A 25,673-nucleotide genomic window follows, 5' to 3' on the forward strand; every position below is an offset into this window, starting at 1 on the left:
CCCGAAACTTTGGCTCTCCAGATGTTTTGGACTACAATTCCCATCTTCCCTGACCACTGGTCCTGTTAGCTAGGGATCATGGAAGTTGTAGGCCAAAACATCTGGAGGGCCGCAGTTTGGGGATGCCTGGTCAAATAGCTCTTACTGCCAGAAAGTTTTCCCAAATGTTTAATCAGAATCTCCTTGATTGTAACCTGAAACCATTGGTTTTATCTATTGCTAGAGTGGTTTGTTGCAGTTTTAAGTCTAAATTTTACTTCAGTTAGTGCTCAGACTGTTCAGATTGTGCAGATAAGGGGATAACATATTGGTTATTAATGCATAAACATTATAGAAACAATCTATTGAATGTAACAAACAATATAATATTGCTTATCGGTGCTGGTGCTGGTTGGTGAATGTTCTATGAAAAGTTTTCAAGTTAATTCCAGGAAAACTGGCTGCAAATATCATTTACTCCTGCCTGCCTCTAATCCTGAGCACATTCACTCCTCCACTAACACTTACTGTAAAGCTGCCTTTAAGACAACAGAAAATTAAACCAAGAATTATCTCTCTTGCAGCATGATTCTGGAACAGAATGCACTCCAGGAGAGTCTAAAAACTTGGGACAGAAAGAAAATGGCAATTACATCATGTATGCAAGAGCAACATCTGGGGACAAACTTAACAACAACAAATTCTCTATCTGTAGCGTTCGGAATATCAGTCAAGTTCTTGAAAAAAAGAGAAATAATTGTTTTGTTGGTAGGTATCTCTTCTCAATAATTCATCCATGTTGGGGGGGGGGAGAGGGTGATATGGGAATAGGGTATCAGTATGAAATCTAGACAGTCTCAAGACTTTCCAATTTGTCATTTTTGAAATTTTCACCGGCCAGTTGTCCCTCCAATAAAAAAGAAAGCCAAGCAAAACCAAGCAAGAACCTTGCTTGTCACTTATAAACCACAGCTCTGCTTGTTCAAAAGTGTGTTCCACCCCCTAGCTCACACAGATGCAATTTTTCTGAGCCCTGTTCAAGGTGCTGGCCTTCACCTTTAAAGATACAAATGCCTGTCCCAACCTACCCATGTTTTGAGATCTGCTTGAAGCTCTTCTTCAAGGGCCCTTCTTAACAGATGTGCACTGTGTCACAACAAAGGAGAGGGTTTTTGTGTTGGTGGTGTCCTGATTGCAAAGCATCTTCTCACAAAGAAATGCACCACACCATTAAGTGGCAACCTTTTTGCTCCTGGTTACGTTTCTGTATTCCCAGGCATATAAATGCATGTGGTGCCTTAGCCTATGGTTTAGCTGTTGTCAAATATTATTGCTAAAGTTACAATTTAAAGTTCCAGCAGAGATTCAGCAAGCACCCCTTTCGACTTGCAGGCATCACTTAAATATTTTTTCATGCCTCAGGCCTATGTGGCTGTTCAAAGGATATTTTTTTTAACTGACTAGTCATTTTAATGATTTTTTCATACAATTTTTTTTATTTTACATAGTCATATGCTGATACTGCAGCATAAAAATACTTTTATCAATAAAATCATTATATTTGTTCGCTATCTTGGAATCTACTGGATGGAGAGCAATATCCACATGTTTTGAGTAAATAGAACATTTTAAGCAACAAAAAATGCAACTTGGTATTCTTTCCCCTCCCCCACCCGCCCCGCTCTCTGTGAAAGTCAGAGCAAGCTGATACCGATACTTGCCTCCTGCAACGCACTCATTAGAAGCGTGCTGGAAATTGTTCCCCATACCTGCTCTGGTTATTTAAAAGGAATTTCCCTTTTGTTTTGGTTCAGTTAATCACTGTGTCCTCCAGTGTTTCTCCAAATAACTCCCAATATATGCTTAAGGGACAAAGTGTTCTGAAGATCTTCCTGCTTTTCAGAGTCTGGTCAACCTATCTGTGGGAATGGATTGGTGGAGCAAGGAGAGCAGTGTGATTGTGGCTACAGTGACCAGTGTAAAGATGACTGTTGCTATGATGCAAACCAACCAGAAGACAAGAAGTGCAAACTAAAACCAGGCGAGCAGTGCAGGTATTGATGTCCAGCTTGGTTTTCACTATCCGACTGCTTGACTGTTGCTGCCCCTGAACATTTTGCCAATAAGTATCTGTAAACCTCAATTTACAGTGGCAATTGAAATTATTCAACCCTCCATTTCAAATTGGCTTTATTATCAAAATTTACAGACTTTCAGCTGTTTGCAGTGATCAGATCAAACAAAAGCAATTGAAATAGCTCAACACAGTGGATGCTTCCGTAAATTCAGCTGGCATATTGGCTTCTCCAGTCTCACTATTATTCAACTCCCTGAATAGAATCCCTCACAACAGCACAAATACACCAGGTGTGCTTGAGTTGGAACACATGAAATAAGTAAATTCGCCAGGGCAGTGGTTTTCAACCAATGTGCAATGGCATCCTGGGGTGCCTTGAATGGTGGTCGGGGTGCCATGGGCAACACTGGCCTCAGTCCCTCTTTCCTTCCCTCCCTCCTCTGATGCCCTCTCCATAGCTGCCAAGTCCGGGTCGTAAAGATCCGGGATCGGCAGCGCGCGCATGACCGGAAGTTGCGTGACGCAACTTCCGGTGGCGCTTCGCCCTTCTATGGGCATCAGAAAATGGCGGCGCCAGCGCCGGAAGTCGCTTCCGCGCATGACCGGAAACACGTAAAAGCGACCGCCGGCGCCGCCATTTTCTGATGCCCATAGAAGGGCGAAGCGCCACCGGAAGTCGCGTCACGCAATTTCCGGTCATGCGCGGAAGCGACTTCCGGCGCCGGCGGCGCCATTTTCTGGTGCCCATAGAAGGGCAAAGCGGCACCAGAAAAATGGCCGCCGGGAAGAAGCGAATTCAAGGGAGAATGCCGGGATTTATCACCAAACGGGAGACCGCCGGGAAACAGTAAGAAAAAAGGGGTTTTCCCGGCGGATACGGGATACTTGGCAGCTATGGCCCTCTCGCATTTCTGCTTCTCAAAGGCTTCTGCAGCTGTTTGTTGCAGCAGCCCTGGCTACAAGCTCCCCATGCAAATGGTGCCTCTGGGGCTGGCCAGTGGGTGCTGGTTGGAGTAAAGCAAACAAGTGGGGTAGGGAGCCCAGAAAGCCACTCCACAAGCCCTTGCTGTTGGGAATAGACAGACAAGTGGGAGACCGGGCACGCAGGCAGGCACAGCTCTGGCCTTTCTTGTGCTTGCCTGGGAGCTGAGTGCCCAGCACTGATGGGGAGCCTTTCTGCCGTGCAGGCTCAGTGGCACCTATTGCTGCCTCCCAAGGTGAGTAAGGTGCTGGCCTCATGTTCATCTTTGGCCAGTCTCTGTCGGGCCACTAAGACTGGGGGCATCTTTCCAGGTCCTTGTGGGTGAGGTGTGGAGGCACCTCTCTTTGGGGTGGAGGGGCCTCAGAGACCAGGGGTGGTGGTGGCTGCTGCCTGGAGGACTCCCAAGGAGAGGAGAGGAGACTCAGGGAACACTCTACAAGGAGGGTGTTCGAAAAGGGGTGAGGGGCTGCTGGCTCTGCAGGCAAGGGGTGACATAATTGGGCTCCTGAGCCCCACAGGGATGCCACAGAAAGAATGTAGTTGGTCAAGGGATCTGTGGACACCAAAAGGTGTCCCTAGGGGGTTTGCTGAACATCAAATTTGACTACATGTTAGAAATATGACTAAGTCAAGAGAATGGTCCAAGAAGGTAAGTGAAGAGGTCATTGACCCTTACAAACAAGGAGCAGGATACAAAAAGAAAGTGAAGGCACTGAATGTTCCTAGAAGGCACCATTGGGAACATAGTTTGCAAGTTCAAAGTTAAAGGAACAATGGTTACATTACCTGGACAGGGCAGAAAAAAGAAAGCTATCTGTGGCACCAACCAGATTTCTGAGAAGGCAGGCTGGGAAAAATCCTTGAGTGACTGCAAAAGAGCTGCAGCAAGACTTGGTGGCAGCAGGCACTGAGGTTTTAGTGAGCACAGTAAGGCACATACTAAATGCAGAAGGTTTCCATCCCAGAATTCCGAAGATGTACACCACTACAAAGCCAAAAGCACAACAAAAGTTGGATCCAGTATGCTTGAAATCATATAAATAAGCCACAGAAGTTTTGGGATTCTGTTCTGTAGAGCAATGAAACAAAATTGGAACTTTTTGGCCCCATTGATCAGCGCTATATCTGGAGGAGGAAGAATGAAGTATACGCTGAGAAGAACACACTGCCTGCAGTGAAGCATGGTGGTGGCTCGGTGATGCTCTGGGGCTGCTTTGCATCCTCTGGCACGGGAAACTTGCAGCGTGTGGAAGGCAGGATGGATTCACTGAAGTATCAGGAAATCCTAGAAGGAAACATGCTATCTGTGAGGAAGCTGAGGCTTGGACATCACAGGACAATGATCCCAAAGCATACCTTGAATTCCACCAAGGCTTGATTGCAGAAGTCCTGGAAAGTTCTACAGTGGCCATCACAGTTACCTGACTTGAACCCCATAGAAAATCTCTGGTGGGATTTGAAGAAGGCGGTTGCAGCACACAAATCCAAGAATATTACTGAATTGGAGGCCATTGCTCCTGAGGGATGGGCTAAGATTCCTCAGGAATGCTGCTGGAAACTGCTGTTTGGCTATGCATCTCTTTTGCAGGAGGTCATAGCAGCAAAAGGCTGCTCCACTAAGTACTAAAGATGCTTGCCCTGAAGGGGTTGTGTTGAGCTATTTCAACTGCTTTTGTTTGAATTGCTCATTGCAAACAGCTGAAAGTCTGTAAATTTTTATAATAAACCTGATTTGCATTGGGGGTTGAATAATTTTGATTGCCCTGATACATGTGAATAGGGTCACTATTTGAGGCTTTATGGTACCTTGGGTTACAGACGCTTCAGGTTACAGACGCTTCAGGTTACAGACTCCGCTAACCCAGAAATAGTACCTCAGGTCAAGAACTTTGCTTCAGGATGAGAACAGAAATCGTGCAGCCGCAGTGGGAGACCTCATTAGCTAAAGTGGTATCTCAGGTTAAGAACAGTTTCAGGTTAAGAACGGACCTCCAGAACGAATTAAGTTCTTAACCCGAGGTACCACTGTATATGAGTTTTTTAAAAGAACACTTGTGGTGACAAAGTCCATGTCTTTTTGTATTGTCGATCATGCTAGCTTTAGGCATCTTTTCTGGCTTTTGCGTTCCAAATTCCAACTTTCTATTTTCCTTCTGCTGATGGTATAAAACACATCCCTTCTGTTTGGCTTTTGATTCAGCTGACTAGGCTGTTTGCTCCTATTGATGTTGTTACTTCTGTTTTGCTTTTGTTGAATATGTTTTATTTTTTTATTGCCTTGAACACTTGAAAGGCAGCTAATAAATTATTTGAAACTGACGGAAGTGCCATAAGTAGGGCTGAGTGTGTTACAGATGGAAGGGGGACCCACATGTTTATTTCAGTGCCTTGTTCTTTTTAACACTGATTTAAGCTTTTGAATTTAGCTAAAAACTATCAATGAGACTTTAAACAACCCTGTTATTCCCACAGTCGTAGGGATTAAAGAGTGATAGGAGCGACTTTTTTAAGAGCAAGCTTGTTGGTTAAAGTTTTGATCTATTTTGATGATGGGCTGCAGGACAAGGGCTAAAGTTAATCATTCCAGCTAAATAATGAAAGGGTATGTGTGGGATGAATAAGGTGACAGGAGGTACCTGTTAAGAAGTGACAACTGAGTATTTCCCCCCCTTTTACAGTCCCAGTCAAGGTCCCTGTTGCACACCGTCTTGTACATTCAGGGTATTTGGAGCAAAGTGCCGAAATGATTCTGAGTGTGCAGAAGAAGGGAGGTGCAATGGCAACACGTCTTTCTGTCCAACATCTGCACCGAAGCCTAACTTGACGGACTGCAACAGAAATACACAAGTTTGCATAAATGGAGTAAGTCTTCAAGAGATGTTACAGAAAAGCTAAGGAATCAATATCAGCTTACATGCTGCTGGCCCAGGATGATTGTATATTTCCCCCTGCTGGAATAAAGCATTTCCTTTATCGGGTAGCAAGTGGAGAACCTGTGAATTTTCTTACTGTTTAGGAAATGGCATTCTGAAGCTTTGCATTGTCAGGCCTTGTATTCTGCCCAGTTAATATCAGAAATGGGCATGTGCCACCAGCCGATGCATCCAGTTTGATTATTTCCAGAGTGGGAAAGGTATTACTCTCTGTACCGAAAAAATTCACAATATATAGTGGTGGTGGTGGTTTTTCCTGTACAAATGATGAACCTTAGGTTTTCTGGAATGTAAAGCACGTATGGAAAATAATTGTATCTTTTCTTCTCTAGCAATGTGCTGGTTCTATCTGTGAGAAGTATGGCTTAGAAGAGTGTACATGTGCCAGTACTGATGCAAAGGATGATAAAGAATTATGCCATGTATGTTGCATGGAGAAAAGTAAGTTCTCTTCACATTAAAACATAAATAGCTTGGATTTTGATACTAGAATTTCAGATACTTTTATTCAATAAAACTGAAGCTGAGGAAAACTTCGCAGAACTCTTCAGTTATTTAGAGAACCTTACCATGAAGAAAGATGATTGCCTCAAGAGGTAGGTCTTGTGTGCCATTAAGGACAGCTAAGTGTGAGGACACAATCCATTGGGAGGTCCTGGTAAAAGCACTTCTAGCCACTGAGGCTCCCTGGGACTCCAGTGACAGAGTGGGATCCAGAAGCATCCCCAGATTGTGCACCTGAACAGGCAATTGACCAACATCTCTGACATGGAAGCCCCTCACCGACCTCACGTCCATCCTTTCAGGGTTCAAGCTTGGCTTATTCTGTGCACAAGCTGTATTTAAAAAAAATCTGTGCTCCTTTGCTGCAGGAATTGAAATGTGTGCTATTCTACTAGTCCAAATGGTGTTTCTCCATTTTCTCTTTCAACCACCAAAATGCCTTGGCTCAGTCCTGGTTGCAACACTTCAATCTCATGAAGACTATTCATTTAAGCTGAGAGCAGGAGGAACCTCCAGACCTCTGAATTTGACCCATGAGGTCTTTTGTATCCATCTATCAGTTACCCAGTGACCTGTGATGTCAGGTGTAGAGATCTGTTGTCTCTGATCTTGACAGTAAGTTATAACAAGGGATCTCAGATCTTAGTGCTAAGTGCATCAGTACTTGTACTGAGATAAGCTTATATCTGGTCTTTAATGCTGTGGTGTTTAGCACTGAGATAACAAATAAGCCTCTGCCTGCTCTTTGTAAATGGCAACCCACTCTTGGAGCATTTCCATTCACCCACAGATTTCTTGCTTTGCAATCCTGGCTTGAATTTGAAGTGGGGCGGCAAAGGAAGAATCATTTCACAAGAAGTGATTGGCAGTTGTGTGGCCCCTCCCACCTGTCAAAATGGCCCATGGATCAATTTCCTACCCCTGATTTAAGTAATGATTGCTGTCCTGTACCTCTTATGTTCTTTCAATACACTTGTAATTGTAGGCGGGCTGTTTCTTGTGATGCATTTTGTTGTATTGCTCTTCCTAAAAATAACATCTGTTCTTAAAATGTTTTTTGCTTTTTTCAGTGCTTCCAGACTCCTGTGCAAGTACAGGATCTGCTAAATGGAAGAACTTCTTCGATCACAAAACTATTACCCTGCAGCCTGGGTCACCCTGCAATGATTTTAAAGGTTACTGTGATGTGTTCATGAGGTGTCGATTGGTAGATGCTGACGGCCCCTTAGCCAGGTTAAAGAAGGCCATTTTTAATCCAGAGCTGTATGAAAACATTGCAGAATGGATTGTTGTAAGTTTTTAAAAATAAGAAATATCTAATATGTTGTAAAGCTTGCCATTGTCAGTTGTTTTGAATTTGAATTAATTCCCACCTCCAATAAACCCCCTTTGATTGCCACAATTCTACAATGCTACCTTGATGAGTGGTGCTTTTACAAGAGCAGTAGTTCATTTTCTTCAGAGCCATTGTAGCATCTGCTTTGCTAATATGTAAATATTTACCCAAAGGGTAGCATGGTAGCAGTTTTATTGCTGTACCACTAGGAGCCAGCCCCCCCCCCCCCATATGGATAATGGTAAAATTCTCCTGCAATCATACAGATTCTGCTTTAAGACTGTTGTATGCTTTTTCTAATGAAGCAGAGTGGTTCTGTTGAATAAAGTAGGGTGGGAGAATGACGAAAAGCCATTAAGAATTGCTAGAAGCTCTATCAGTGAGCACTTTTCCAGTTTTCAGAATTTGCATATGTGTAACATTGGCCATGGTTGCTGGGGCTGATGGGACATATAGTTCAGCTACATCTGGAGGACGAAAGGTTCCCCGCATCTAGTATAGTATAGTATAGTATAGTATAGTATAGTATAGTATAGTATAGTATAGTATAGTATAGTATAGTATAGTATAGTATAGTATAGTATAGTATAGTATAGTATAGTATATAATGACACAAATAGATAGAGATTAAGCTTGTTGCCAGCTTTGGGTATGACAAGAGGTGAAAAAGGCTGTTGTGTACTTTCCAGGCTTTAGAAGACAGTGTGCTATGTGGCTAGAACATTGGACTTGTCCAGGAAGAGCTGGCTTAGATTCTTGCTTGGCCATGAAGCTTACCTTAGGCAAGGCATGATTAGTCTTAGTACAGTGGGAGTTGTCATGAGGGAAACTGCATAACAGCTTCCAGGTCATGTGGCCAACATGACAAAGCCTCTTCTGGCGAACCAGAGCCGTTTACCTTCCTGCTTGGAGCAGTACCTATTTATCTACTTGCACTTTGACGTGCTTTCGAACTGCTAGGTTGGCAGGAGCTGGGACCGAGCAATGGGAGCTCACCCTGTCATGGGGTTTCGAACCGCCGACCTTCTGATCGGCAAGCCCTAGGCTCTGTGGTTTAACCCACAGCACCACCTGCATCCCACAAATAATAATAATAATAATAATAATAATAATAATAATAATAATAATAATAATAATAATATATTATTCATACCCCGCCCATCTGGCCGGGTTCCCCCAGCCACTCTGGGCGGCTTCCAAAGAACATTAAAATACAGAAATCCATCAAACATTAAAAGCTTCCCTAAACAGGGCTGCTTTAAGATGCCTTCTAAAGGTCTGGTAATTTTTTTTCTCTTTGACCTCTGGTGGGAGGGCATTCCACAGGGTGGGTGCCACTACCGAGAAGGCCCTCTGCCTGGTTCCCTGTAACTTGGCTTCTCGTAGCGAGGGAACCGCCAGAAGGCCCTCGGCGCTGGACCTCAGTGTCCGGGCAGAATGATGGGGGAGGAGACGCTCCTTCAGGTATACTGGACCGAGGACCCACTAAGCTCTGTTAAATTCATACTGCACCCCACACATTGAAATACACATGTGCCTAACAACTCCCTTCTGAAGGTTCTTCAGGCCAGACATGGGGCAACACTGGTGAAACCAGCCACCCTCTGATGGAAACAGAGTCTCTCCTCACAGTTTGGAAACAGTTCTCCTATAAAATCTCCTAGGGCTGGAGGGCGGGGCAAGGCAGGTGGAAAAAGCCATTACCTGCTGGCCAACTCTAGAGTCTCTCTTACAGTTCTTCCTCTGGATGTTACTGTGTTTCATTTCACATTTTCCCCGTATTCACCAGGAGAACAGGAAATGTTGTGTTATAATGAAACAATTTCAGGGTTGTTTAGAAATGGGAAAGAATGGGAATTTCCAGATAAGAAATTTTCATATATGTAACACACACAGTAACTAGGATTATTGCAGTAATGTGTTTTTGACTTGGCACATTTTCCAAATAGTGACCATTGCCCGTGTCCATGGGTGTAGCCAGGATTTTTGTTAAGGGGGGCAGGCTTTGGTGGAGTCAGAACCTCAGTTAAGTATTTTTATTGATATGTGGGGCGGCTGCACCCACCCACCCCTGGCTAAGCCCATGCCCATGTCCTTTAAATTTGGTCTTTTGGGGGGCTGATTCTCACCTCATTACATTAGAGAAGCTCTGCCATTGTCTTACCATGGTTGGTGGCTTGTTCAGGCCTGGATGCCACTGCATTCCTTTATTTCTGCTGAATTGTGATTGTCAGACACGTTCTGTTTCGTCTGGTGACCAGTCAGCTTACATATCTGTACTACTTCTAATGAGACCTCATGGGAGACAGGTCGTGCAGTCAGCTCTTCCTTAGCAGCTCTCAGTTTTGTGTGCAGTAAATGGTGGTTGGTAGAATACTTTGGTGCCCTCTGATTTCAGAATCTATATCTGTCTCAGTTGTAAATGGTTCTTTATACACTGCCAAAAGTGCAGCCATTTCAGCTTCCTTTTGCCACCTTACTCCGAATCTGGCCAATCCAACTGCTGGTGCAGTATCCATCTTTTCTTAACAATTTTTTTGTTTGGTCACTTTTTAAAAATTTCAATAAAGTGTTGTCCTGTTCCAGTTTTATCTTTAGCATTTTCAGATACAGGGGACATTGTTAGCTCTAACATGCAACTTGTGGCTAAGGTTTAAATATTTTGCCATACAAATATGTACTGTGTACCTGGGCATGGAAAGAAGGACTCTGCCTCCTTTCATCACTGATGTATCTTAGCCAAAATGATTAACATACCGTAGTTCCCAAATGCCAGGTCAGAATAGCACCTGTGCCCAGCCCTCTGCTCCCAGGAAGATTTGCATATGATGATTGCCCTTTATGACACAGATTACAGGTCAAAGAACGGGACCTGTTTCCCCACCCCAATTCCCACCATGTCTGCCCACAGGAGATTCACTTCTATAATCTATAAAAAGTGAGATGTCACTGGTCTCTTATTTGTTTTTCCTGCTCTTGTCCTGTGCTCTTTTTCTCTCTCAATTGCTCCTCCCCCCAGGAAAATGCAGCTGCCATTGTCCTGTTCCAATCTCCTCCTTTAGTAATTCTATTAGTGCGGTATTGTCTAGTTTTTCCTATGGAGTTTGCGGAGTTTCCAAGATGGAGCTTAACCTTTTATTCTCTATATCAGTCCTGGGAAAATTTATTTTTCCTGACTCAAGTCAGTGTACTTTTTTAGAAAATGGTTGCATTAATGTATGGATGACTGCTCTTGATTTTAACCTACAAATTCAAATTGAATTAAAGCCAGAGAATGCAGTGGAGAAACTTTAACACAACGATTAGATTGCTAATGGTTAAATGGATTTTGCTTTGCAATTTATGAATCGTCCAACTTCAGCCTTGTTTCTAGTGCTGGGGTGGGGGAGGTGTGAGGAGGGCAAGTGCCTGTCCTGAGAAAGCAGATGACCTGTCCAGGTTTGGGTAGTTGAACTGGTTTCTGCATTCATTTGCCTCCCTCCTGAGAACTTTAACCATTTGATTTTTCCTTTAGTGCTGTAACTGCTTTTATAACCATCTAAACCACTCCCAGATATGCTTTTATAAAAGGTTTAATCAAACAATAGGTGGTTGACAGGCCCTCAAGGAGGCTGCTTCGTTCAGCTTTACTTGTTATAGTCAAAATAAGGCACCTACCCTGCTTGCATTCCTGGGATCTGCATGCCCTCTGCTGCCACCACCAGCATCCCCTTCTGGTGGACCATAGAGTAAGGCAGGTGGGCTGCAGCTGAGGAGCCAGCAGCTACAGGTGAAACTCGGAAAATTAGAATATCGTCGAAAAGTGCATTTATTTCAGTAATGCAACTTAAAAGGTGAAATCAATATATGAGATAGATGCATGACATGCAAAGCAAGATATGTCAAGCCTTTATTTGTTGTAACTGTAATTATTTGTCGTTAGGCGGGTCAATTATAAATGGAATGTGATTAATGAAATGTAATAGCGATGTTTATTTTCGTAGTATTGTAACTATTTGTTTTATTACCATGGAATTTCCAAAAGAAAACATTTGTAAAAAATAAAATAAAATAAAATATAAGTTGTATTACTGAAATAAATGCACCCTTTGACAATATTCTAATTTTCTGAGTTTCACCTGTAAGGCTGGGATCCATGTGCCTCCCCAGCTCCATGGGGGCTCATGGGTCCTAGAACCTCTTTCATAGAGACCTCTGGTGGCATTTGAGGAATAAAGCTATGGCTTTGCACTGATTTTAAGATGTAGTAGGATTGTACGTGCACATCTATCTTAAAAATGGTCTTTTGTGTTCTGTCACAAAATTTCAGATATACTGGTGGGCTGTACTGCTTATGGGGATTGCGCTGATCATGTTTATGGCCGGTTTCATTAAGATATGCAGTGTTCATACCCCAAGCAGCAACCCAAAGCTGCCACCACCTAAACCTCTCCCAGGTAAGCACCTTCATGTTGTGACTTCTGTAAATTCTTTTTTGAACCTCTTCTGTATAATGGAAAATGTAGCTGGCACCTTCCAGTAGTTGCACTATGAAAGGGCAGTGCTGTTTGCTGCAAAATACTCTTGTATATAGAAGAAGAAAACCTATGAGAACTCTTAAGCCTCTGAGTGTCCAATAGGGTAGCTATTGGACACTCGGCTTAAGAGTCAGTTGTCCCTTCAACTGTCAAATCTTTGTGGACTTAGTATAATTGGTGGCATCCTTAACTCCTTCACACTGATGGGCTTGTACTGCCTCTAAAGGAGTAGGTATGTAGCTTATGTTTGTTGTTGGAGGCCCAAATGACCTAGGTGGCTGTTACCTGTTTAGTCTGGTGCAACAGCTGTATCTGGTAGTCCATGTGTTGGTAACATTGAGAATGGATTACAGCAATGTGCTCTATGTGGGCCTTGTTCACATAGGACAAGCTAGGACAGAATGCAGCAGCTAGACTACTGATGAGGGCAGAAAGCTGGCAGCATGTGAGACCTCTGCTAAAACTTCTGTACTGGTTGCCCATGTGCTACAAGGCCAGGTTCAAGGTTCTTGTGTTGATATACAAAACTCTGAACAAAACTCAGGATGCTTTAAGAACTGCCTGAGCTGTTGTATTTCAGCCTAGACACTGAGAACATCCAGAGGAGGCCTCTTGTCCTCTGTGTTGCAGGGGCCTGACTGGCCTCAACCTAGAGATCAGACTTTTTGTGTCACCACCAGTCCCATGCTGCGGAGCACCCCACCAGCAGAAACTGAGCAGGCATTTTGACTTTCAGGCTTCTCCTGACAACTTACTTACGCAGACAGGCCTTTGCAGTTGCATAAAATGTTGCCTCAACCATTGTTTTGTTTTGTATTGCTTTTCCTTTGTTTAATGTACCACCACCCTGATGTTTTGCAGGAAGAGGGAGAACTGACCTTGGGTGCTCTGTGCTTGGCATCTTTGTTCTTACATTAGATAGGCAATCAAAGGCCTTGCACATTTGCATATAGCACATTGAGCCTTAGGTTTTGGCTGGTCTCTAAACAGGCAATATGCTTTTTAAAACTATGCTTTTTTCTGTAGGCACTTTGAAGCGAAGGAGACCGCCCCAAACAGCTCAGCCTCCTCCACGCCAGAGGCCCCGAGAGAGTTATCAGATGGGACACATGAGACGTTAAGTGCTGCTTTTTGCCTTGGTTCTTCCTAGTGCCTACAGTGGGAAAAATTTCACTCCAAAGAAAACCTATATTAAGTCATTGTCCCTGGTCTAACTTTCAACTAAAAAGCAGAAGAAAGGAAAAAAAGGCAAGATGTGGAGATGTTCAATGCTCGCATTTCCCTGCCCAAAAAGAGAAGCGGATTTTTGACCGTCTTCAGCACCATGATTTCGTCCTTCTCCTCCCTGTGCTCTTCGTTGTTGCCTTTTCTTCACTTGGAGGCAAACATGGCTCTTGTGAAACTCCTCTTCACATGAATTAAAGCATATATTTTTCAACTGTTGAGGCTAGGAAGCTAGACATTGGAGACATTACTTTGCCAATGTACATAAAACGTTATATGCAGACATTGTATTTCTAATGTACACCTGTACTTCTGTGTGCAATTGTAAAACAAGAGAATTGCAATATGGATGTTTCTTTGTATTATAAACCTTTTACGCTCTTAATGAAGAAATTACTGTTTAATTGACATACTCAGGATAACAGAGGTTGAAGGTGTATAAAAGTCTGGATTCTGTAATGCTTTATGCAGGAATTGTGAATCGGATCGGATCCTTTTTTAAATGTATCTATATTATGCTCAGAATTACTGCTAACATTCACTCTGGATGCAAAACCCAGATTGCCCATCCTGCACAAGCCCCACTAAAATGAACGAAGCTCTGCTCTGATCCAAAGGGGGCTTGTGTAGGAAAAGTTCTCCCTGGGTTGTGCTTTCTCTCTCGCATTGTGCCGCTGCTGTCCTGGGGATAGCACATGCCAGAATGTTCCCATCATTAATTTTTATGTAAAATATATGATTTCTAAGAGCTCAGCATAAGTATTTTCCAAAAAAAGGAAAAAAATATTTGCCTGTTAAATGATCGACTTCTTTTTTCATGCTTTGGTAGAAAGACAAGTGTGTTATATTTTTCCTCAGAAGATTGCAACTGACTTTTCTTTGATATGCTCTGATAGTCTTAATATGTGGTAATTAGGTTCCCAGTTCTGACAGATATGGGAGAGATGAAAAGTTGTTTAATTTTTTTGTTTAAGTATTTTGGTAATTCTTCAGCATGATACTGTTCTTAAGGATAACCACTAAAACAAAAGTAACTGCCGCAGAGTCTGCTGTAGTTGTGTTTTAATTGTTTAGGCTGGGGAATGTCCACAAAAGGCGCTTAAAGGAGTCCGGAAGCTCAACAGCACAATGGCCCAAAGTTTTTATTATGAGTGTAAATAATTGGCATTTTAAAACAAAGTAGAAACAAAAGCAATGTCATAATATGCTTAACTGCTATGCAGGAAATGGAAGAGGGCATTATTCAAGCTTGTGATACACTGCTTCTGTTTTTCCAAAAGCACCAAGCTAATTAGGGAACAAATGGCTGTAAAAATATTTCTGGCTTTGCTTGGGAAGCAAATTTTATTAAGGGGTTGGCCAGGGTTTTGTTTTGTTTTCCAAGAGTATACAGTTTACACACACATTCTCATAATGTGAAGCAAGCCAGCAAGGCCAAAAATGTTAAAAGAATATAATGAAATCTCTTCCTTGTAAAACTTGTACAGTATGTGGTGACTTTTTTCAAACTACAGCTTTTTTGTACATGGTTTAGAGACAAATTTTGTACATGAAACCCCCAGACCAATAGACTATAAATAATTCTGAAGGATCTTAACTAGTTAGAAATCTGTAGTTGCTTTTAAACCATTTTAAAATACATTTTGGGGTGGTTCTGTTCTTGTTCTGTTCTTCAGACTGTGCAAAGACTGGAAGCTAGGTTTGCATTTCTAAAATGGTGACTTTTGTTCTGCAAGAGTTCATATTAACTTCTTGAGTGTGGTAGATCTTGGAACATGTAAATTCTTTGCTTGTAATGTTCTCCTGTGGCTAGGGTGCCTGGCAGAGAGCGGGCTACCCTATTTTATTTTGGGTCTAAGTTTAATGTTTTCTGCAAAGAGAAAAGTGCACTGAACTCTCCACTACAAGTTAAGGTGTGGTAAATTAAAACAAGATTATCAAGGCAAATTGCAATCTAATACTACTGTCAGTTTAATGTCCACTGTGTTTTATACAGTATCCTTTTTTTTTTGGTTCACTTTGGAAATTTTTACTAAAAAGTTGCAAAAATAAAATAAAGTATTGTGCAAACAAATGTAAGGTTTTTTTTAAAACTTGAAATGCATTAATAAATAGACCTGATGAAATCACCCTGGAGGTTGAGCTCTTTCTCAGAATTGAAGGGCAGTCAATTCTGATGTGCCTTCCTACATTTCACTGCCAGAAGCAGGCTGTGCTTCTTATTAGATCTCATTTTATTGGTGTGGCTCAAAAAAGGGGTCTCAGTTAAACATGCCTCAAATCATACTGCTGCTGTATCTGCAAATGCTTCCTCCAGGCCTTTAAAACTTGTATCTCAGTACAGTGCTATGGTGTGATTATCAAACTATTTGTGCATTATTGAAATGTGTGTTTGGGTTAGAGGCTCGTGTGCATGTGTGTAGTGTGTTGGGGGGGGGGCGTGTTTTAGGGATGGATTGGCCCAATTCCACATGCGTTCCTAAGTACCTTCTGTCTCCTTACTGCATCATTCTGTGAATTTTCTAAAGCCCACAAGCAAATTTTGTTTTAAAATGTGTATTTGCTTTATTTCAGTGTTATTTCCAAATGTATTGGATCTTAAATAAGCATTTGTTAACATGTTTTGGAACACTTTTAAGCAGAGAACTATATCACAAAGTTCAGAACTGCAAAATCTGAAGGAGAGTTACATTCCAAATCTGTTTACCAAAATCCACGCACCACTAGTTCTACTTTTTTGCCAGTGTGCTTTTCAGTTTTTTTTTTTATTAGTGCGACACTATGCATTGGTGGGTGGACTGCACAAGTAAACTGATAATGACAGTTAAGTCCAGTCGCAGATGACTCTGGGGTTGCGGCGCTCATCTCGCTTTACAGGCCGAGGGAGCCGGTGTTTGTCTGCAGACAGTTCATGTGGCCAGCATGACTAAGCCGCTTCTGGCACAACGGAACACCAAAACCAGAGCAGCGCACGGAAACGCCGTTCACCTTCCCACCGGAGCGGTACTTATTTATCTACTTGTACTTTTTGGTGTGCTTTTGAACTGTTAGGTTGGCAGGAGCTGGGACCAAGCAACGGGAGCTCACCCCGTCGTGGGGATTTGAATCACCAACCTTCTGATCGGCAAGCCCTAGGCCACAGTGCCACCCGTGTCCCTTTAAAGTAGCACTTTGGATGCAACTAATTTTACTGCACGTTTCTGTTTAAGGTGGCTGAGTAATAGGCATGCTAGCATGTTTTCCCTCATCTCCAAGCGCTGTCCTTCTGGTGGACTTCTTTTGTGGAAAACTCCCTATTATGTGGGAAACAAAGGATTGTATCCCAGGAAGTTCTGCTCAAAGTAGACCCATTGAAACAAATAGACTTGTTACTCATGCCCATTGACAGACCTAATTCTCAGTAGAACTTAACTCTGGATACAAGCCAAAAGAACAATTTCACTTTGGCAGTGGAATTGGAAAATGTCCAGCTTGTTTTCAAAAGATGTTTGCAAAGATGTGGATTACAAATGGCAACTTAAGACATGGAAACAGTTGCTTAATTTACTTGAGCTTAAAAAATGCATTCCACTCCGACTCTTGAATCTTAGGGGAAAAGTGGCAGGGATGAAAAAGTCCATAAAGGCTAGACCAGGGACTCATGCACCCTTCCTCTTGTCTCACTGCTTTGCCCTGGAGAAAACTCTTCCTTAGCATTCAATCAGAGTAAACAGCAATTCAGGTTTTTTCCAGATTGACGTTTGGTCTAATTTAGAGCTAAAGAGCAGATTTTCTCTGAGAAAGGAGTGGGGTGAGGGAAAAACCTCTTGAACCCCTGCTCTATAGGCATGGGACAAGCAGAAGTGTGGACGAGCCCCCAGTGGCAAAACAATGGCAGCCTATCCCTGCACTAAGGGTTGTAGCTTGGTGATAGGGCAACTGCTTTGCCTTCAAACAGTCCCTGGTTCAATCTTTAGTATCTCCAGTTAAAAGGTGATGAGTCCTGGAGTCCTACACAGAAACATACGGCTCGGCTGTAGCGCCTTTTCCAAGTTGTTGTGAAAATCCTTAAAGTCTTAAACAGATGTAACGTCTGCAGAGCATGTATATGTTTAGGATTCTAGGCATTCAGTAGCTGTGGCTAACCTGCCCCGTTAATTTCAGAAAGTATGGCTAAGTCAGGATCAAACCCATAGTTTGCAGAACTTGATTTTCTGGTTCACATTGTTTAAAAGCAAGCTTTCAGTAAGTATAGTCAATATGTTCAGACCAGTGTTTCATTTGGGGACTTTACAAATTCGAAAATGGCTTCAGATGACCATGCTAGCCAGGGCTGACCGTACTATAACACAGAGTGAGGCAGCAGATGCTGAAGGGAGGAGAGCAGGCAAAGCTCAAGTGCCATGCAAAGCTCTGTCCAGTGCCCCCTAAGCAAGCCTGTTGCTGTCAGATGCAGTGGAGGGTTTTGTCCCATCAATGGTGGTTTGGCTTTTGTACTTGGAATGGGGAGGCTGCTATCTCTCTTGTCTCAGAGAACAAAACGTCTTGGGCTGGCTTTTATACTAGCCACATGCTCATGGGGTGGTTTCAATTATCACTTTAGCTTGGTCATTTGAAGCTTCCATAGCCTTGCAGAAGACTGCCCTTAGTTCTTAATGTTGATGGGGTTGAGAAGGTGGTTTGTTCTTCTGCAGATGCTGGTCAAAGTGGGAATATGTGTTCATGCCATACTAAACATGCACCCAAACCTGTGATTCCAATGAATGCTTGCTTTTAATTTAGCTGGTATGAAAGTTAACCTTGATCTTGTGCTCATAGTGTGCTAGAATTATAGACTATAATCCCAAAACACATTATGGGCACAAAATAAGCCTTAATTTTACTAATGCTTGTATGGCTAACAGGACTGGCTTTCCCTCTTAAGGGAAGCAAATGGGCAGTATTTTCCCCGCAGAGCTGTCTAGCTGGGTTTGACCCATTTTGCAGGAGGCAGCAGCAAGATGGAGAGGAAGGGGTGTGTGTGGATGGCATGTGGCCTGCTTGCTGCCCTTGGGTGGAGTGGAAGATGCTGTCCTATGGCCAGTGTTGGTAGAAGATTCAGCTACCAATCCAGTCAGATAATTCCCTTCACTAGAAGCACTGAACAGTCTTGGGCCAGCCCTCTTAGATATAGCAAAGGGAATCCAAATTATGAAGGTGCCTTCTACCATTTCATTGAGACCTACGGGTATGGCGCGGTATATAAATTCAATAAATAATAATAATAATTGTTGAAGGGGTGTTATATGAGTGCAGGAGGGGTTATACAAGTGTACTTTCAAAATCGCCAGCTATGTAAGTCTTCTCTATAGTACAGTGGTACCTCCGGTTACAAACCTAATCCGTTCCTGAGGTCCGTTCGTAACCGGAAACCACTTGTAACATGAGGCGCGCTTTCGCTAATGGCGCCCCCTGCTGCAGAATGGAGCGCGACTTCTGCTCGCATCCCAGGGCAAAGTTTGCAACAAGGGGCATCTACTTCCAGGTTAGCAGAGCGCGTAACCCGAAGCATTCGTAAGGGGGACAGTATGTAACACGAGGTACCACTGTAATGAAATGCCCCAGCATTTCAAAGAAGTTTGCACAGGACACAAATGCCCCACTGGACAGTATACTATCATGACATGGTCATCTTCAGGTGTAGCTTTATGAACTAAATCAGCTTTCACCAACCTGGCCCCCTCCAGATGTTTTGAATTCCAAATCCCATCAGCCCCAGCCAGCACAGGAGGGCACTGGGCTGGCAAATGTCGAACTAAGTCCATAGCCTAAGTTGTTGACTCAGAACATAAAAATTCCCAGACTTTTAAAAATAGGGACACACATTAGGGTTTAATCTTAATGTGTCTATAATCCTCAAGCGATTCTTGCTAATTTTGAGATCTCGATGTGCTGTTTAAATATCCTAACCAGATTGGACCATTTGTGTAAAATGGTATGTCCCTTTATTGAGTGGGCTGATAATGAAAAATCCATGCCGTCTAACTATCTATAAAATATGCATATTCTGGCCTACTTAACAGCTGATTTAGTTGTTTTCACAGTCAACATTTGGGATAAATGTAAACAATTGAACTTTGGGATCCAGCAGGGGTTTCTGTGCCCCCACCCCATCCATGTCATATACATAAAAATTACAGATGTTAAGAAATAAAAACCCAAAGAAAAGGTACAGCTTGAAAGTGATTGAAGAGCAGTGCCAGTTTTTCCAGGCTCTTGTTTATTTGTATCCTCACCTGAGCCGCTGGGAGCTTACTTCACATCTAACAAACATTTTCTCCTGGCCTGGATAGAGGTGTAAATCATCAAGGCTTTGAGAACAGAATGTCATTCTATGAGAAGATTGGGGTGGGGGAGAGAAGGGGGAGAAACAAAATTTTACTTGTTTATTTAATTGTAATAGTCATATCTCCAAGAGGACGTGTAGTGTTTAAAAATGGCATCATAAAATACTAGACTGGAAGCTCAAAGACCAATGACAGGCGTCAGTTCATCATTACACAGCAGGGCACATGGACGATTAGCAAGGAAAGCCAATGATCATAACAGCTGCAACAGCCTTTAGAACAAAAGCAGATTCATTGCCTGGTGCAGCACTGCAAGGCTGATGATCAGGTGAACTTCCTTTGCCAAGGAAGTCCACATAGAAAAGCTGTCTTAAACCAGGTCATGTTATTGGTCACTTCTGCCATAGCTCTGTGATAGAGCATATGTTTTGCATGCAGAAGGTCCTGGGATCTTGCTCTGCTTTGCTAGATGGACTGCGGTCTGAGACCCTAGGCTGCCATAGCCAAGGAGTAGGCAGTGCTGAGGAAGAGGGGACAGTGGTCAGAGGCACCATATGAGGCAGTTTCCTGTGTCCGACCATTGTCTGTCTACTCTGGGAGCAACTTTCCAAGGCCTCAGATGAAAAAGACTCCCCCCCCCCTCTGCGATCTGCTCCTTTTTAGAACTGGAAATGCTTTTCAGTCCTGACCTTCCTGCCCGAAAAACACAGCCACTTAACTATGGGGGTCTCCTCTTTCCTGTGGACTGTCTATATTGTTGTCAAATTGGAACACACGTGTTCTATGATGTAATACAGGATTCAGGGTTTTTTTGGGGGGGGGCAGGCAAAATCCATCCTAGTGCAAATGCAGACCTTGCTGTTGAAAGAGGAAGGGCAGCTTGTCCCTTGGAGCAAGGGTGAGGGACATGGTGTTCTCCAGCTAGCATGCCCAATGTTGAAAGGTGATGGGAGATCTTGTCCAGCAATGACGAGCCTCACAAGTGCCCTAGCCCTGCTCCAAGACATTAGCTGCAGAAAGCAAGCAGCACTGGAATTGGCTGTGGTCATCCTCTAATGCAGCCTTTGCCTACCTGCTGCCCCTAGCTCTCATCAGCCCCGGCCAGCAAAGATGTTGACTGGAGTCATCTCGAGGGCACCAGCTTAGCTCAAATGGCCCAAACCCAACAGGGCTGTAAGCAGTCCTCCCTCTTTGTCCCATGACACTTACTTCTGTTGAGTTTCGCCTGCCTTGACTCGTATCGTCTCCATGATGAGTCCCAGTCGGCGGTCACCCTTTCCCCATGGAATGATTGTTTGAACAGTGTTCCAGATGTTTTCCCAAATTGCAATCCCTTCCCACTTCAGCTTGATCATCATCAGCTCACCAATATCAATTTCCAGAGGGACAAGAAAAGTGTATGTTTTATTCCCTGTAATGCCTTCGACTCTTAAGGAAGAGTTGGAGAGAGAGAAAGCAACAATCCAAGCATCATACAAGGCACAGACCCATTGAAATCAGTGGACAAGTCACTCTGAGTAATTCACCCAAAATGTATGTGTGACACCAATGCACCATTCACACATTCGTTTATTTATCCTTGGGTCTCTTTCCCACCCAATTATGCTTGCTATGCTATATGTCAAATGAACTTCACTGATAACACCATTTCAATACTTAACATACAGTAATATAAACAAAATAAATTTACAGAGTCAATACAAAATAGTATCAGTAAGTCAAGTAACTATCCAGCCAACCCCCCACCCCCAAAATGGAGACCATGTGAGGAATATGATACAAAGGATAGCAAACACGATGGTCAGTTTGGATGTCCAGGAGCTCATTGTGATTACCCTTAAAGCTGTGCTCCCAATGAGTGACCAAAAATGCAGGTAGCTCTGTTGATCCATATTATCTTCCTATATACATAAAAGTGTAAGGCTGTTGTCGGCAGCCACGCAGATAAGCAAGGAAGCAGGGTGGGGTACCAGCCTGTATGAGCTGCTTAATGTGGGGGAGGTAAGACGTGCAGCAATCCAGCAGGAAGTGAGTGCTGGCAAAAAGCATTAGCTGACTGGCAGGCAAACTGAAGCTGCCTGCTTTTCTTGGTTTCCTTTTCCAGTGCACTTTTAAAGCTCCCAACTGTAGTGGCAGCAGTGTCTCTACCTGCCCCACACATGATGTCAGGTGTGAGATGGGCTTGGATTAGGATTAATGTCCTTGTGGGCCAAATTTGAATCTTTGGCTGGCCAGGTGTGGGCTGTGGGCTGAAGGCTCCCCACCCCTATTCTACACAAAAATATTTGGTATCGCCCACGCTCCTCTCTGAGCTGATACACACACATATTGGTTTCAAAGATAGATTCTATATCCAGCACAGTAAAGGAGCACACTCGGTGTTAATTTGGCTTATAATTCAGCATTTAATTTGGCTAATTAAACAATCTATGGTCTTTGAAAACTGTAGGGTAGGTTGTTATTGTTTGTTACAATGTTATATACTTTTGCATTTTTATATTGCAAACTGTCCTGTGATCCTTGGTTGAAGATGGTATAGAAATTTAATAAAAAATAAAATAAAAACAACAGCAACAATATTATCCAGTACTCACAAAGTGATGGAGAGGTTTTCAACGTTGTCTTTGCTGCCTGTCAGTGAGATTGTGAATGTTGGGTCTATTTGCCTCTCTTTGAATTCGTTGATGAAACGGAACTTGAACTGATAGTGATGAACTGTGGAAAGGAGGAAACCACTGGCTGAAAATATGCACCTGCCTTTACAGGTACTCTCTGGCTGTCTTCTTTCTCCATACTCCAGGGGCAATCTTGTCCTGCTAGGGGATCCACAAGGCCAAAGCCACCTCTCATTCAGATGGGGGAGGACAGGGTTCAATCCTGCTGGGTGCTGCTTCACCAGGAGGTTTCCTGTGGGGAATGTGCTGACAATGCAGACGCCCCTCCTCGCACCCCTCAGACCAACTTTAACCAGTGGGTAGGACTGCCAAACTATCAGTTGCCTGATGTCATCATGATGTCAGATGCTTAACAGCTGGGGGCTGGGGCCACCCACCTATCACAGTTGGCCTATAGTGTGGGAGGAGATAAAATCTGGCCTGCTGGGCCACAAAGGTTGCCCACCCCTATCCCATTGCAAATGCAACAGGATGTTTGAATCTTTAGCTGAAAATTCAGATCAATAAAATGGTATAAAAAAAGAAATGCAGTGGTTCTCCCATAAAATAATTCAGTTTGTTTGCTTTATCTAGTGCACCATTCCACAACGTGTTGCCCTTCAGATGTTGTAAGAATATAGATTATGCCATCTATCATCCTAAAGGGTCATCCTTTACAGGGTCAACATGGTAGGGCACCCATTCATGACCCCCTCCATGGACTGGTTCCTCCTCACCACTGTTGCAACTGGCTGGCTGGCTGGCTTGCCTCGCACTCTGGCACACAAACAACCGTCATGTTGGCCTTCAATGGCACTGGCTGGTAGGAAGACACAGGCAGTAATAAAGATGGGGCAGAGGAGCAACTGCAGTAGCCGGCAACAATGGTAGCAAGTGGATAAACTCACTGAGAAAAGGGGGGCATTCAGAATATCTTTCCCAAAGACCCCCCCCAAAAGAAAGCCTGAAGCCAGCATTGACCTTTCTCTTGTTTTCAAGGCAGGGGGTAGCGCTTGTGCAGAGGAACTCCTCGTTGGGTTCAGCCTTGAATCCCTGATTGCTTTAATCATTTGCAAAATGCATCCATGTTCTGGTGTGTGGTTTTGTTGTTCCTATCTGGCATTCTCACATGATCGCTGCAGCGTTTTGAGGAAAGTCATACCAGATCATTTGACAGGCCCAGGAATAATAGCTGCCCTGTTATTCTCCGTTGCCTATGATGAAAGGCTGCTCTTGTTCCATGCCTTGACCTTTCGGAAAGCTTGACATTCTCAAAATGTCTTTTATTTCAATGGTGGCGGCACCAGCCCCAGCAAGCAGATCTCAGGGTGGATGCCGAGTGGGGGAAGAGCAGTGCTGGGCCTCAGGGGAGGGAGGGTCTTGCTTCCACTAATCCCTCCCCGGCCAGGTCTGAGCTGTGAGTCATGAAGTCACACTGCATTTGAATGTCAGGTCTCTATTTCATAAGTTCAGGAAACCTTTGGCAACTTGCCAGCTTTTAACTTCAGGGTGCAACCTGGGGACAATAATTTTGACCCACCTTACATGGATGATGCAAGGAGGACCAAGATAATTTCTCCTTTGCATCTGCAGGTGAGGCAGTGGAAGTGCTGGACCAGTGTCTTGGCTCGGTAATGGACTGAATGAGAGCCAACAAACTGAAGCTCAAACAGATAAAACTGAGGCACTGTTAGTGGGTGCTAGACCAGATGGGTGGGAGGTTACCTGCTCTTGATGGGGTTACACTTCCCCTGAAGGAGCAGGATCGTAGCTTGGGGGTACTCCTGGATCCTTTGTTGTCGCTTGAGGCTCAGGTTGACTCAGTGGCCCATAGTGCCTTCCATCAGCTTCAGTTGGTGCCCCAGCTACACCTCTATCTGGACAGGGATAGCCTAACAACTGTTGTCTATGCTCTGGTAACTTTAATGTTAGATTACCGCAATGTGTTATACGCAGGGCTGCCTCTGAAGATGGTTCGGAAATTTCAGCTGGTGCAGAATTCAGCAGCCAGGTTGCTTACGGTTTGAGAATATTACACCGATCCTGGTCCGACTGCACTGGCTACCAATTAGTTTCCAGGGGCAATTGAAAGTGCTGGTTTTGACCTATAAAGCCTTAAAATGTCTCAGGACCACAATATCTCAAGGACTGCCTCTTTCCATATGAACCTACCTGGACCCTGAGATTATCTTCTGAGGCCCTCCTTCATGTGCCACCTCCTTAAGAGGTCTGGAGGGTGGCAACACGAGAACCGGCCTTCTCTGCAGTGGCTCCCCCTGGCGTCTTCATTACAGTGGTACCTCGGTTTATGAACACAATTGGTTCCGGAAGTCTGTTCATAAACTGAAGCGTTCATAAACTGAAGCGAACTTTCCCATTGAAAGTAATGGAAAGTGGATTAATCTGTTCCAGACGGTCCGCGGAGTACTTAAACTGAAGCGAACTTTCCAATTGAAAGTAATGGAAAGTGAATTAATCCGTAAACCGAAAATTTGTAAACCGAGGTGTTCATAAACCGAGGTTACACTGTATACACCTTTACTTTAGGCGCCAGGCAAAAATGTTCCTTTTTAACCAGGCCTTTGGTTGATCCGATTTACATCCTATGCCCTTTTTAAATGTTTTTTTTTGGGGGGGGCTATAGGATTGTTGTTTTTATTTTTATTAGGTATTTTGTGATTTTTACATCTTGATTTCATTCTGTGAACTGCCATGAGACCCCTGGTTATAGGGCGGTATATAAATTCAAATGATGATGATGATGATGTTTAGGAGCACTTGGAACAGTCTGAAATGCCATGTAAATGCAATCTCTGACCTTCCTCCTTTGTTCAATTCAGCCCAGCTGGGCCCTGACACCAGGCAGGAGGGACTTTTCAGTGGAAGTACTTCTTCATGCCGTGTGGAACTCGCTCCCATGGGAAACATCAATGCCACCAACTTGGATGGCTTTAAATTAGACAAATTTATGGTTGTTGGTGGCTGCTAGCCATGATGGTTATGCATTGCCTCCACAGTCAGAGGAAGTGGTTGCAGTTGAATGCCAGTAGCTGGAAAGCACAGGAGGGGGGAGTGACTCCTGTGCTCAGGTCTTGCTTGCTAGTGTCCCACAAACATCTGGGTGGTCACTGTGAGGAGAAGATGCTGGACTAGATGGGATAC

General features: G+C 43.6%; 2 protein-coding genes across 3 annotated transcripts in view; one reads left to right on the forward strand and one right to left on the reverse strand.

Annotated features, from left to right (window-relative positions):
• Positions 1-15,681, forward strand: part of ADAM10 (ADAM metallopeptidase domain 10) — a 52,784-nt gene extending 37,103 nt beyond the window's left edge. For both annotated transcript variants that reach the window (XM_035132174.3, XM_035132175.3), the window contains exons 10-16: positions 564-747; positions 1,883-2,033; positions 5,717-5,900; positions 6,304-6,412; positions 7,546-7,766; positions 12,121-12,247; positions 13,355-15,681. In XM_035132174.3, the coding sequence (XP_034988065.3) occupies positions 564-747; positions 1,883-2,033; positions 5,717-5,900; positions 6,304-6,412; positions 7,546-7,766; positions 12,121-12,247; positions 13,355-13,449 (1,071 nt within the window). In that variant the 3' untranslated portion in view covers positions 13,450-15,681. The remainder of the gene's footprint in view (positions 1-563; positions 748-1,882; positions 2,034-5,716; positions 5,901-6,303; positions 6,413-7,545; positions 7,767-12,120; positions 12,248-13,354) is intronic.
• A 3,818-nt stretch (positions 15,682-19,499) lies between these two features.
• LIPC (lipase C, hepatic type) overlaps positions 19,500-25,673 on the reverse strand; it is a 53,673-nt gene continuing 47,499 nt past the window's right edge. The window contains exons 7-9 of the mRNA XM_035132173.3: positions 22,452-22,572; positions 21,067-21,285; positions 19,500-19,902 (exon numbers count right to left, since the gene is read on the reverse strand). Of these exons, the coding sequence (XP_034988064.3) occupies positions 19,803-19,902; positions 21,067-21,285; positions 22,452-22,572 (440 nt within the window). The 3' untranslated portion in view covers positions 19,500-19,802. The remainder of the gene's footprint in view (positions 19,903-21,066; positions 21,286-22,451; positions 22,573-25,673) is intronic.

This window comes from Zootoca vivipara, chromosome 13 (assembly GCF_965207765.1).
Source record: "Zootoca vivipara chromosome 13, rZooViv2.hap1.1, whole genome shotgun sequence".
In the NCBI taxonomy this organism is placed as follows: domain Eukaryota; kingdom Metazoa; phylum Chordata; class Lepidosauria; order Squamata; family Lacertidae; genus Zootoca; species Zootoca vivipara.